Raw genomic sequence first — 13531 nt, 5'->3', positions numbered from 1 at the left:
CAGACAGCCATCTGCTGGGAGGAGACCCCCCCTTTGGTAGGCCCTGAACGAGAGAAGGAGGAAGAGCCCAGGAAAGGAGAGAGGAGGGTGGGGAGGGGAAGATAGATGAGGAGAGAAGCCCAGATTCTTTCAGGTACCTGGGCTACCTTGCATTCAAACACCAGATGAGGTGTGAACAGCCAATATAGTTAGTACCAGGTCTCTGGGTCTAGTCAAGAGACTTGGATTCTGGTCCGGGCTCTGCCACTGACTTACCCTGGGCCTGTGGTCGTGTTGCTTTGCCACTCTGTGCCTCAGTGTCCCCATCTGTAAGCGGGGACAACATGGTACTTTTAAGTAAGGGCCAAAACATAGATCAAACCATCCCCTGCCCCGAGGAGCTCGCAGGCTGGGTGGCAGACACAGATCAGGGCCCATGCACTGCGCGCCCCAGAGGAAGGGATGGGCCACACCTCTGTTGTTAGGTGTTGAACGTTGCATGCACGATGGGCTAACGCCAGCGTGTGGGCCGGGAGGGAGGAAGGAGTGGAATGGGGGGGAAGGGACTAGTGCAGTGGGAGCAGGGGGTGCTCCATGTGGGTGGCATGGAAGGGGGCACAAGCTTGGGAATGGAAGAAGGCAACAAACTGGGTGGTGGCACCGGTAGAAGGGGCGGAGAAATGAGCTTCCAGGCTGGGGCAGAGTCCCTAGATTCAATGGCAAGGAGGGCACCCTGGTATTTAGCCAGACCCCCCAATAAAGCACAGGCCTCAGGAGCTGTGCACCCATATGGCGGCATAGCGCTTTGCGGTCTGTGAATGAAGTCGCATTATTATTATTATTTCTATGCCACTAGCGCCTAGAGATCCCAGCCCAGATCAGGCCCCCATTACGTTAGGGGCTGTACAAACACATGCTGCCCTGAAGGCCTTAGAATTTAAAGAGGCAAGATGGACAACGTCCCCATTTTACAGCAGGGCAAACTGAGGCCCAGAGCGATGAAAGGACTTGCCCAAGGTCACCCAGGGAGAACCAGTGACTGGACCCGGTCTTGTGACCACAATGCCACCTTGTGTCTTTGAAGTACTGCATGTATGGCTTGAGCATGCGCTGATAAATCCTTCAGTTTCCTTGAACCTCTAGTGACGCTGGCGGGCTATTTGGGCTATTCTAGAGTGAAGCAGAAAGGCTGGGCTGGGATGGGCTGGACGGCTCTACGATCAGCCCAGATTGGTAGTCAGCGAAAGGTGTCGCCATGCAATGATGCTTAGAGACCCATGGGAGACACGTAGGGGGATCTCCATCTGACACTCCTATGCCAAAGAACAAGGCGGGCGGTCTGGGCTGCAGCAGCTGATGGGAAATATCGTTTCTCCCCTTCTGGGTCCCTGCGGGCCAGGCAGATCTCAACCCCATGCTCACAGAGGGTCTCTGTCTGCAAACCCCCCCCCACCCCACGCTGCTCTCCAGCCAGCTCGGGCCCTGCCTCATTCATCTTCTTTTTCACCCTTCTCCCCTGCAGGTTTCAGCCCGCCAAGGCTGCAAGAGCGGACGCTTCACCTCCCTTGGGGACTGCTGTGACCCTTGCCCCCCGGGCTATGGGGTGGCCGTCCCGTGTGGCAGCTCCAACACGGTGTGCGAGCCCTGCAGAGAGAGTGAGTAGAGGGGACCCAAGGCGGGGAGCGCAGGCTAATGGCTGGGCATGGGAATCCCGGATGGCCCTTTTGGCCAGTATCTCGCCTCCAGCAGTGCCCAGGGCCAGCAGTGACAGAGGGAGGTGCAGAGACCCACCCCAGCGGTCAGTTACAGGATCGCCCGGTTGCCATGGGGATCCTCTCTTTCCCCCATCTGAGATGCAAGAGACCCGTCTCACTCTGCTCACGGCAGCCGGCCTAGTGCGCCCCACGCCACGGGGCATGGGCCGAACCCCTTGACGGGCATGCCCAAAGGGCACCCACCTCATCCCATTGCATCCCACTGGCCCCACAGCTGCTGCCGTGTGTGGGTGGCTCGGCCAGATCGGCAGGCCCAGGGACCTAATGCGTGTGAGAGAGAAGGGCAGGATGGGGGGGAGGGAGTGTGGGGAGGGGTCCTGGGATGGGGAGGGCAAGGAGATGCTGGGGGAGCTCTGGAGTGAGTGGGCGGGCTGGGGAGGAAAGCGATAGTGACAGATAGGCCCATGTAGAGAGGGAGAGGATATAAGGAGGGGGCTTATAGGGTGAGCAGAGTGCAGCACAGGAAGGGACGTCTTGTGCCCTCCAACTCCAGGCCATGTCCTCTTCCCCAGCCACCCCTCGGCCCGCTCCCCTCTGTTCCCATCCGCTATTCCTGGCGGGGCCCACACCCCGCCCTACCCAAACCCGGCACTTCTGCCCTGCAGCTGCTCTGAGCCAGAGCCACCCCCCGAACCCCGCGAGCACAGCTTGTCAGCCGTCCCGCAGCTGCGTGATGTGGACCAAGCGGCTGACAACCGGCCCAGCTCGATCCCCACGTGACCTGAGCCAGGCCAGGGAGCCCAGGTTAGCGTTATTCCCCCTGGAGAGGACGTTCACCCAGCGAGAGGCATTTTGAAGCTGATCGGACGCGGTCCTGATCTAAAGGAAGCCACCTTCCAGCGTCAGCTGCCTGTCCGTCCAGACGCGCTGCTTGGGTCAGTCGCTAAACAGACAAGCCGTGTCCAGGACTGGCTCAGCTGAGCGAATCCCCTCCCACAAGCCCGACCGAGACAGCTGGGGCCAGTGCCTGGCTGGGAGACCTCCCCGGAGCCCCTGCAGTCAGCAGGAGAGGTGGTGTGGGTGACACTCCACCCTTTGAGTCAGTTACTAGCACTGTGCTGCCTTCTGAGTGAGACGTGAAACCAAGGTCCTGACCACCCATAGTCATGGATGGTCCCAACTCCGATAATCACATCCTGTCTCTTTAAATCCCCCTGCAGCTTTTCACTTCCTATTCTAAACGATCCGGAGGGGTGGAGAGCTGTTGCTGTGAGCTGTTCAACAGCTGCTGTGTTCCACCTCAGAGGTGGCTGCATTTCATCAGCTGATAAAGACACCCCGGCGTATAGTTCATCAGTCCGTTTGTAAAATGCTTTGGGCTGTATAAATGCAAGCTGGTTAACATTAACGCACCCTACTAGAGCAGGGGTTCTCAAACTGGGGGTCGGGACCCCTCAGGGGGTTGCGAGGTTATTACATGGGGGGTCGCGAGCTGTCAGTCTCCACCCCCAACCCCGCTTTGCATCCAGCATTTATAATGGTGTTAAATATATAAAAACGTGGTTTTAATTTATAAGGGGGGGGGTGGCACTCAGAGGCTTGCTGTGTGAAAGGGGTCACCAGGACAAAAGTTTGAGAACCCCTGTACTAGAGGGTTTGGCCGCTTTTACCCACAATGCTTTGTGCAATGGTAATTCAATGGCTGAGTTCAGACATGAGCCTGTCTCCCCCTGGTGGCAGGTGCCTGTAACTATAATAGCCTGCTACCCGCAGCGGCTGGAGTTACTCCTCTGACTCAAGTGGCAGATGCTTGTGGTTCGGTTGCTGACAGGTGTGTGTTCAGTTGCCAGTGGCCGTTAGACCAGGAGTAGGCTCTGAGTTCAATGTCTCTTCCCACGGCAGATGGGACGTTCTCCTCCAGCAGCAGCGCCACGGAGCCGTGCCAGCCGTGCTCACGGTGCCCGGTGGCAGAGGCGTGCACCCCCACCCGCGACACTGTGTGCGCCCCCCAGTGCCCCCCCGGCCACTACCTGCACGCGGAAAACGGGACCAGCAGCCGGTGCTTGCCTTGCCAAGTGTGCGGGCCGGGCTACGGGGCAGCAACGCCGTGCGGGCCTACGAACAACACCATCTGCCAAAAATGCCCGGAGGGCTTTTACTCGGAGGAGAAGAGCGACTCGGCGCCGTGCCTGCCCTGCCGGCTGGAGTGCCACAAGGACGAGGTGATGATCCGGGCCTGCAGCCCCGTGTCGGACACGCTGTGCATGGGTACGTACCGCACCGGCCGCTGTGGCAGGCGTGGCTGGCTGTATTGGAGAAGGCGGGCGAGCACGGGGTGGGGGGATCCGTGCAGGTGGCGAGCGAGGGGCGTGTGCTGACTTTTTGGGGGGTGCAGGTTGCGGTGGGGGTGTTGTGTGTCGAGTGGTACAAGGGGCGACTCAACCCAGAGGGGCCCGTCTCCCGCCTGTCGCTGACTCATGACAACCCCGGTAGCCGGGGCGTGCAAAGCGGCTGAGAACTAAGCGCTGCGACTGGATCCACAGCCATAGGCCAGGACGCCTTTGGGCCAGGCGCTGTCCAGACACAGAAAGTCCCTGCCCCAAAGACCTGACAGGCTAAGCTGTGTGTGCCCCCCCCCGCAGCCGCAGGGGAACAGTGTGTTGTTATTACAGCTGTGTACACTGGATCAGCAGCCCAGGAAGGACGGATGTCAGGCCAGAGTCGCTTTCAGGGCACAATTTATTGGGTGAACAGAAAACTTAACTAAATACCAAACTAAAGGATTTCCTTTGCCCAACCCGGACTGCAGATCCCAGCGGTTCATCCCTCCCTCTCTCGGCCCCTCTGGGTCCAGGCACTCCTGCAGCAAACTTCCTGCAGTTCTCCAGCTCAGAGCTCTGGCTGGCCTTTCTAGGGACTGACTATCACCTGACCCACCCCCAGCTGACTGGCTGGCTGACACCTTATGAATGAATTTGATTGTTGTTGAAAAATGGCATTAAAAATCAGAAATTTTGGTTGGAATTTAAAAAAAAAAAATTTCCTGGGGATGGGATCGGATGAAATTAGAAGATTTAAAATGTATCTTTTTTTGTTTGTTTGGGTGGGTGGGTTGCTTTTTGGACTTTGGGGGTTGATCATTTTCCTCTTTCCCTCCCACCTTTTAAAAAATAACTGAAAGAAAGAAAGAAAGAAAGAAAGAAAGAAAGAAAGAAAGAAAGAAAGAAAATTTTCATGATGAGTTGCAAATAAGCAAAAAACCCCTGTCCCATTTCCTGATTTGGAATCTGGAGAAGGAAAATGACCTTGATGCTTTTAGCACATTTCTCCCTATCCCGACCCCCCAGCCTTTTCTGAGCCGCTCTGGTTAGGATGGGACCTGTCTTTTGCACATTGCTGGGGGCAGAATCTAGCTGTCTTGTCTTTAGCCTGAGACTGGCTTGGTGCGTTGCATTGGGATAGCCCAGCTTGCAGGGGTAACAGGGAGACAATGTCCCATCAGGGGCTCATTCCCCCTACCCTTCCCAGAAGGTCTTGGCATTGGAACAAAGCCACGTATGCAGATCGGACCAGACCCTGGCCCAGTTTAGATCGACGGGAGCTTGGCAATGGGTCCAGGTAGGATTTGACTCAGATTGTCTTAGGTGTCCTCCTGAGACCTGCTTCCTTTTTCATTCCTCTCTGTCTTGTTCTCAGTTTTGCTTGTGCATTTACCGCTGGAGAAAGGTGCCAGGTTGGTAGCTCTGGAGACTGGAGTCCTCTCCCCAGAGAATAGAAAGCAGCGGGGTTGGCCCCCATCACACCAGCCCTGGCCTGAGCAAACCACGAGTAGGGTTGAAAAGGGGCCTTCAGCCTTTGTAGCTCATTTGGTCCTTGGCGCCTATGTCAAAGGGTCTGATTAGCACTGGTGTCATTAGCTTTGCTAGGCTTGAGACCTGACAAATTCGTGTCAGTGCCCACCACCAGATGGGACTAATTGCAGGTCAGGACCAAGCTGGGCTGGATTTGAACCGGCGACAGAGGGCCCCGGGCAGGCATTTGGAGAGCACCGAGCTGAGCGAGGCAGGGATGAAACTCAATTCCCACATCATCATTCCCTGGAGCTGCTCCGTCCCACCTCTTCCACCATTCACTAGAGCTATACTGTCAATGGGGAAAATACTCCTTGGGCAAGGAACATATTTGGGGCCTCCGTTTTTGGATGGCCAACTCGAGTCCCCTAAAAAGGACCCAATTCTCAGCCAGCAGGTGCACAGCACTCTCTGAAAATCAGGATTATCTAAGGGGTCTCAGACTGAGCCCCCAAATCACTAGTCACTTCTGAAAATCTTCGCCTGTCTGTCTGTCTATTTAGCCTCATACACACTGTCTGTCTGTCTGTCTAACCCCATACACGCTGGCTGGCTGGCTGGCTAGCCCCATATAGACACTGGCTGGCTGTCTAGCCAGCCCCATACACACTGGCTGGCTCTCTATCCATCCCCATACACACTGTCTGTCTGTCTGTCTATCTATCTAGCCCCCACACACCCACACTTGTTCATCTGTCTGAAGAAGGAAAGGCATGTTCCAGGGAAGAGGATCAGGGCCAGAATCGGAATGGGAGGCCAGAGCGGATTGAATCCAGCGAAACACTCCCACTCTCTCTCTTTCCATCGTCCTCTCCCTCGGGTTTTGTTTTAGAGACACAGTTGCTTTTTTGTCTGCGAGGACAGAGTCTCCCTTAGGTTGCCCTTAATCTCCCCTTTGTCCCGGTCGCTGCGTCTTTAATCCCGCTCGGCTGTTGCGGGGTGAGTATGTGGGCTTGTTAATGAAACTCTCTGAAGCAGAGTGTATTAAAGGGCTGGGTGGCAGCGCCATGCCGAGGGGGCAGCGCCAATCCCTTAAGACTTCATTGTCTCCCCGGTCTCTGCCTCCAGCTTCCGTGTGATCTCGTCCTCGCCGCTTTTGAAAGGATCCGGCAAAGGGGCGTTGTCATTCCAAACGCGGGAGGGGGCAGCGCTGCTGGAAGGAGGCAGCGTCCTTGGGCCCTGTTCACTTCTTAAGGGGCAGGGCGGGCGTTCGCGGGGGAGAGGCTTGTCCCATAATAGAACAGCGGGGGAGCCATCTCCGGTCAATGATATTATGGGAGCAGGATTGAAATCGACGCTGGTCCGAGGTCCAGGGCTTGCTATATCTTGAGAACCAGCAGGGCAACAAGCCAGTGCTTTCTGCTGCTAGAACTTTGGATTTCGAATGGTGTACGGCACTGATCTCCATACCCCGGGCCTCGCACGGGACGCTGGATAGGAGAGGGAGCATGGGGTAGTGGTTCAAGCAGACCTGGACTTTATCCTGCCACTGACTTGGGGCCTGATCCAAAGATTTTTTGGATGAGGCCCTTGGTGCATGACCTCCGGGAAGTCACCTACCCACTCCGTGCCTCAGTTTCCCTATCTAGGACATGGGGATGAAAGGAAAGTGCTTTGAGCTCTTCGGCTCACAGGGGCTATGTACGTGCAAAGTATTGTGTGCTGCCGGCTGCTAAAATTGTGTAGGGTGAAAGGCCAGTTGGGAATCAGAATGGCATGGCTTTTCATGTCCCACAATCCTCCAGGGCTAGCAGCGCATTGGCGGCCCCGGGACACATGTTTCCAGGTGTAGGCTAGTGATCGGGAAGAAGAAACTTCTGTCAGAGCAATGGGGGCTCAGGGGAGAGGTGCCTGCTTTGCACACTGCTCGAAATGACCAAGGTTGCGCGAGTGAACCCCAACCCCTGTGCATTGCAGGTTTGGGGTCCAATCCCCAAAGTCCCTGCCCTAACTCCGCCCCTTCCCTTCCCCTATTGGACCCCTTCCCCAAATCCCTGCCCCGGCCCCGCCTCTTCCCCCAGCGCACCGCATTCCCCCTCCTCCCCCGTCCCTCCCCGCCCAGCAAATCAGCTCTGTCACAGCGCAAGCGCGGGGAGGGAGGGGGGAGAAGCAGGACGTGGCGGCGCGCTCGCGGAGGAGGCGGAGGTGAGCTTGAGCCGGGGGGCGGGGCCACAGGGAGCTGCCGGTGGGTGCTGAGCACCCACCCATTTTTTTCCGTGGGTGCTCCAGCCCTGCAGCACCCACAGAGTCGGCGCCTATGCCCAAGGCTCTTCAAGAGTCCCAGGGAGTCTCTGCTGCGGTGATACCTGCAGCGGCATTGTCAGTTGTGGGCAGAGAGCGACTGACATGCTGGAGATGTGCAGAGCTGGAGGGGGACTGAGGCCCGGGGTTCAGCACTAAATGCCTGATCCATTGCAATCAGGGGCCGGGGCTGAAAGCCGCCCCCTTCCCCAGAGCTGGGTCCAGGAGCAGGGCTGTGTCTCCAGGAGGGGAGGGGACACGGACAGGGGTAAGGGGGCCGAGACTGGGGACAGCTGGGACCCCGGAGGGCAGGGGTAGCAACGGAGCCCCGGGTGCAGGCAGCGGAGCTCTGCGTAAAACCTGGGGGTGCTGCACCCCTAGTTCCCGCACCTGTGATCAGGGGGCATCTTTCCACTGACTTCAGTGGCTCAGGCCTTAGGGGAGGATGTCTCAGAAGGGGGTGGGGGTGGGGGGTTTCAGGGAGGGACAAATGGGTTGAATGACAAGCGATGGGATTGTCACGGAGTCTTGGGGGACTCAGGGCCCTGCACCCCCGGCTTCCTGCGATTCACCATGACTCTCAGCCAGCCAGTAAAGCAGAAGGTTTATTTGGATGACAGGAATACAGTCCAAGACAGGTCTTGCAGGCACAGACAACAGGGCCCCCCTCAGTTAGGTCCAGCTTGGGGTCCCAGGGCATTCCAGCCCACCCCCCTTTGGGGGGTCAGAGCCATCTCTGCCTCCCAGCCATCTCTCCAGCCTGCTTCCAGCACTCTGCCTTTAGCGACCCCTCCCACAGCCTTTGTTCAGTTTCCCGGGCCCCGGAGTCACCTGGCCTCCAACCCCTTCCTGGGTTCTCATGTTACAAGCTCAGGTATGTTCCCTCGGCAGACTCCCATTCCCCGATGCAGACCATCCTAGTTACACTCCCCTGTCAGCATTCACACACCCCAGCAAGAACAGTCCCAGTTCGTCACAGGGATGAAATCAAGGCGAGAAGGAAAGGTCCCAGCGGAGAGAACGGCACCGTGTCATTTTCAGCTTGAGGAGAAATACCCAGGCTAGCTCCGATCGAGCCAGTGCTCTGCAAAGCGCTGAGCACCCCAAGCCCAGCCTGGCAGAGAGCCTCGTACATGCTCAGGGCTGCTCACGCTGCTGCGGCTAGCTGGCTAGTTTAGCGTGCTCACTCGACTAGAGCTAGCGTGGGTACATCTAGTGGAGCGGGAAATTGCGCCTTCCAGGTCTAGTGTAGACGTATTCTGAGCCTGTGGAGGGGTCCCCGTCCTTTACACTAGCCTGGATTAAACACCTGGAAAACGGACTGGGCGGCTCTTGGGCTCAGATATTGTCAGTGGCTTAAGAAAGCTTTTTCATCTCCAGTTTCTCTTGAATTCTGGAACATGGTCAACCTGGGAGGAGCCGAGCCCCTGAGAGGGGAAGGGTCACAACCTCTGACCTCTGAAATGACAATGCTTGTCCTTTTCTAGTTAGTAGCTAATTAAAGTCCTCCCCCTCCCCCCAAACACCACACCGCACAGGGGTAGAAAAGACCAAACTCATATGCGCCTGTCGGTTTGAATGAGAGGGGCTGGCGGGAGGGAGGGGAGGACGAGGCAGGTTGGCAGGACGGTGTGCAGGCTTGCAGAGCCATAGCTGGAATGAACGCCTCTTGGAGAAATGGGAGCTGTCCAGGGCGTGACAGGGTGAAAGGTGACCTGCAAAGGATACTGAAAACATCAGGCTTGGGTCTTTTTTCACTCGTACGATGGAGGAAGACGGCCTGAAAGGTTATTCCGGGTGGAGGGGGGTTGCTTTGTGTTCTGCCATTGTTTTATCCTGAGAAATATCTGAAACATCAATTCTTCTCTTCCTTGGTTTTGCTGGAGATCTTCTGGGAGGTCTACTGACCAGCCTCTGTGAGCCTAGAAACACCGTTTTTTGGCCCAACCATAACAGGGCTCCATAGGTGCAGATCCTTAATGCCCTTCTGGTTAGTAAGGGCATTCCCAGGAATGCTTTGGGAAATCAAGGGTGGGCGGAGGGAGGAATGGCCTGTGGAACTCATGGCCACAGGATGTCACTAAGGGCAAGAGGGTTCCGGAAGGGACTGGACACATTTTTATGGAGGAGAGAAACCTCCATAAAAATAGTTATAGTAGTAGGGATTTAAAACACCCAAGGGCTTTGGAAAGGGAAAAATCCCTAATACTTCAGGGCTTAAGCCCACTGCTGTCTAACAGAAGCTAAGAGGCACCTTTCCCCTGGGGCAAGTCATCCCAGAACTGCCCACTGCAGAGATTCACGCACCTGCCTCTGAAGCAGCTGTCAGTGAGTGGATACTGCTCTGATCCTGTATGGCAGTGCCTAGATTCCCCCAACCCCACAGGGAACAGCAGGAGTCGTTAGCCCCTTCCTAGCGGGGGGCTTGCCCACGGCGTTCAGAGATGGGCATTAGTGATACAAACGTACAAACGAGTTTTTCTTAGCAGCCGGGCCCGGCGAGCTGGGCCATACGTGTCTCACTGCTAGCCACTTGCATCCTAACCGCTTACCCTTCCCACTGGTCCTCCTGGCTCCTTAAATGGGAAACGCCTTCTCTGATTCGCAGAGGGAATCCGCGCGCTGCCAGCGCTTCCCACCTGCTCAAATTCCTCCGCCCGTCGCACAAGGACTCCAGGAAATGAGTCCTCAGGCTGGGCCCACTGGGTCTGTGAGGCCCCTGGGATGGGTAGGCCAGTGGAGAGCACAGCTGCGTAAGGGAGTGTGTGCGTGTGTTTGGGGGCGTGGGTTATACTGCACAGTGGGTGAGTGTTAGCTAGACAGCCCTCATCTGCCTGGGTTTGCGGGGGTTTCAGATAGAACCATGCAGGTTCCCCCTTCTCTGCTCATACCGTATTCCTAGTGTTACCATGAAGGGAATGTAGCAGCTGCCTCTGGTCTTTGCATGGAACATGAGCCCAGCCCTTCTGTTGGTTTACGCGTGACTGAGCGAGTTCGGGCTGCCTGATACACACTCCAGGTGCGTTCACACCACGCACTGACCCACACGCACACACAACCGCCATAGGAGGGCGTGAGGCTGTGTAGCGTGGGCGTCACGCACCACCAGGTCAGCTTAGCGTTAGAACTGGTCCGAAAATGGCTTTTCTGTCTCGCAAAAAAAAATGTGAGCTTTGACATTGGGACGAAAAGCTGCCGCTTTAAACACGTCTGTGAAACGAAATTCGGCGGAAAAAGTCAGCCGGGCTGCAATCGAAACATTTTGATTCGATGAGTTCGGAAGATTTCGTTTGGATTTTGACCTTTTTTAACCTTTAAAAATTTGTCAAACCTCAGAGTCAATTTCAAACTGAAAATTCAAAACTTTGTCTTCCAAACATATCATCTGGATATTTTCTCAGAACAGCTTTTTTCCATTTTGAAATGAAATTGCATCGAAAGTGATAGTTTTGCACACACCCAAAATCAGTTTAGTTGAAATGGCATCTTCCAATGAAAATTTTTCAGAAAAAATGTCCAGCCAGTCGTTCTTAGCATCCACTTCCTACTCTGCACCGATGACACAAGCAGTGGAAAATGAGGCACTTCCTCTTATGATCTCATTAACCCACGCAGGCCCTGATCAGGGCCCTACTGTGCCAGGTGCTGTACATACATAGCCAGAAATGTCCCTGCCGCCCAGAGCTTTCACACACCAACACGCCATTCTCACGCACACACTTACATGCCGCTTTCATCTCTGCTTGAGCTATCGCCGTTGGAGGCTGTTGAGGTTAGAGAGGGACCCAAGACATCAATTCCAGAGCCCAGTCCCTCCTCAAACTCCCCCATGCGCTTGTACCTCGCCCCCTGCTTTATAGACGCCTAGACTTTAAGGTCAGAAGGGACCATCTAGTCTGACCTCCTGCACATCGCAGGTCACAGAACCTCACCCACCCACTCCTGTTTGGAGGAGAGCTTCCCCCAAGCAGCGAGGGGTCCAGGTCCAGGGTACCAAGAAAAACTGGTGACTTCACATCCTCCGTTGGAGCTTAAACCTCCCTAGAGTTCCAGGGGACCTGCCAGGATTAGACCGTCTGGGCAAGACGGCTCTGCGGAGGGTTCCCCTGAATCACCCACGAAACCGGCCGCAGAGCGAATCTGATTGAAATTCTCTGGAGCCTGCCTTGCACCAGCTGAGCTCAGAGCCTGCAGCCAGGGAAGGGGCCCGCTGGAAAAGGCTAGCTCACTGCCAGCTCGCGAGTTCAGCCAGCCTCCCGCTGGCCACGCTCCCTGCACTTCGGGGGCGGCCGGCTCCATTCGGGGGTGAAGCAGGAGGGGAGCTGCGGCTGCAGGACGAGTTCACGCACCCCACTTTGCAGCTTCAAAGGCAGGAGGGGCCCTGCCAGCTGTTCCCTCTCCAGCTGTTCCTCCATAGACAAGGCCTCTCCCCCCATCCCTCCCCCGCCCGTAACTTGTCATCACTTTCCAGCAGACAGACCAGATGCTCCTCGCAGGCACTGGAGCAATCCCCAGCCGCAGCCCATTTTGGGACTTTGATGTAGCCGTGCAAGGGGGTGGGAGGTGGGGGGAGGGGGCGTGGGTCTAGCTGGGCCAGACGGGGAGGATGGAGAAGGGGAGCTGCAGGGTTGGTTTTCAAGCCCCAGAGCTGAGGGCCTCGCAGAGAGAATGCAGCCCCACTTTGGTCTCTTTCATTATCTGCTGCCTGGGCCTTCGGCTCCTGCCGTGTCCGGAGAATGAGATCAGGCCACCGGCTTGCTGGAGCCGTCACACGTTCAGCAGGGGGCAGATGGACGGCTGCCATCCCGGGAAGGATCAGACCTTCAGGCTTCTCTAGAAGAAGGGTTGCCCCCTCCCCGACGCTGTGCTGGGCTAGCTACCTGGGTTATTTCTGCCTCCGATGGTAGCCGGTGGGGGGAACTTTTAGCAAGAAGGAGGCCGATCTTGTGGTTCAGGCACTAGACAAGGGACACAGGAGAGCTGTATTCAGTTGCCAGCTCTGCCCATCACTCCCTGTATGGCCTTGGGCAAATCACTTAACTGCTCCCTGCCTCGGTTTCCCATCCGCAAAATGGGGAGGATGACTCTGCCTTGTCTGTTTTGATTGCCCCCCCATCCTCACGTCGGCGGTGTTGGGGTAGCCATGTCGGCCCCAGGATATTAGCGAGACGAGGTGGGAGAGGTCATCTCTTTTATTGGCCCAATTCCCGTTGGTGAAAGAGACCAGCTTTCGAGCGACACCGAGCTCTTCTTAGACCAGGGCGTGCCCCCAGGCCAAGGCCCACCTTGGGGCATTACATCCTGCATAAAGTCTCCCTGCAGCGTCAATGGAGTCTTCTTCACCCCGTCCTAAACTGCTGTGTAGTGTGGGGCTGTGAGCTGCTCTATCCCAGGGCCAGCTGCATGTCACTGGAGGGCAAAGTGATTCCTGTACTGTAGAGGGCCCAGTTGTCCTTTCACACCCTTAGTTAGCAGTTACTCCTGATTTACGCCAGTATAAGTGAGAAGAGAGTCGGACCGTTCATCCAAACAGCACTTTGCACCCTTTGGAATGAAAATCACTCTAGACCAGTGGTTTTCAAACTTTTTTTCTGGGGACCCAGTTGAAGAAAATTGTTGATGTCCGTGACCCAACGGAGCTGGGAATGAGGGGTTTGGGGTGTGGGAGGGGGCTCGGCTGGGGCAGGGGGTCGGGGTACGGGAGGAGGTCATGGCTCTGGGCTGGGGATGCAAGCTCTAGGGTAG

General features: G+C 56.3%; 1 protein-coding gene across 1 annotated transcript in view; it reads left to right on the top strand.

The window, feature by feature from the left end:
- The window catches only part of LOC101949178 (tumor necrosis factor receptor superfamily member 16-like), a 45264-nt gene that overhangs the window by 24263 nt on the left and 7470 nt on the right, over positions 1-13531 (top strand). The window contains exons 2-3 of the mRNA XM_065582539.1: positions 1502-1634; positions 3597-3962. Of these exons, the coding sequence (XP_065438611.1) occupies positions 1502-1634; positions 3597-3962 (499 nt within the window). The remainder of the gene's footprint in view (positions 1-1501; positions 1635-3596; positions 3963-13531) is intronic.

This window comes from Chrysemys picta, chromosome 2 (genome assembly GCF_011386835.1).
Source record: "Chrysemys picta bellii isolate R12L10 chromosome 2, ASM1138683v2, whole genome shotgun sequence".
NCBI lineage: Eukaryota > Metazoa > Chordata > Testudines > Emydidae > Chrysemys > Chrysemys picta.
The sequence above is the reverse complement of the archived record's forward strand: the minus strand, read 5'-3'. Positions and strand labels throughout refer to the sequence as shown.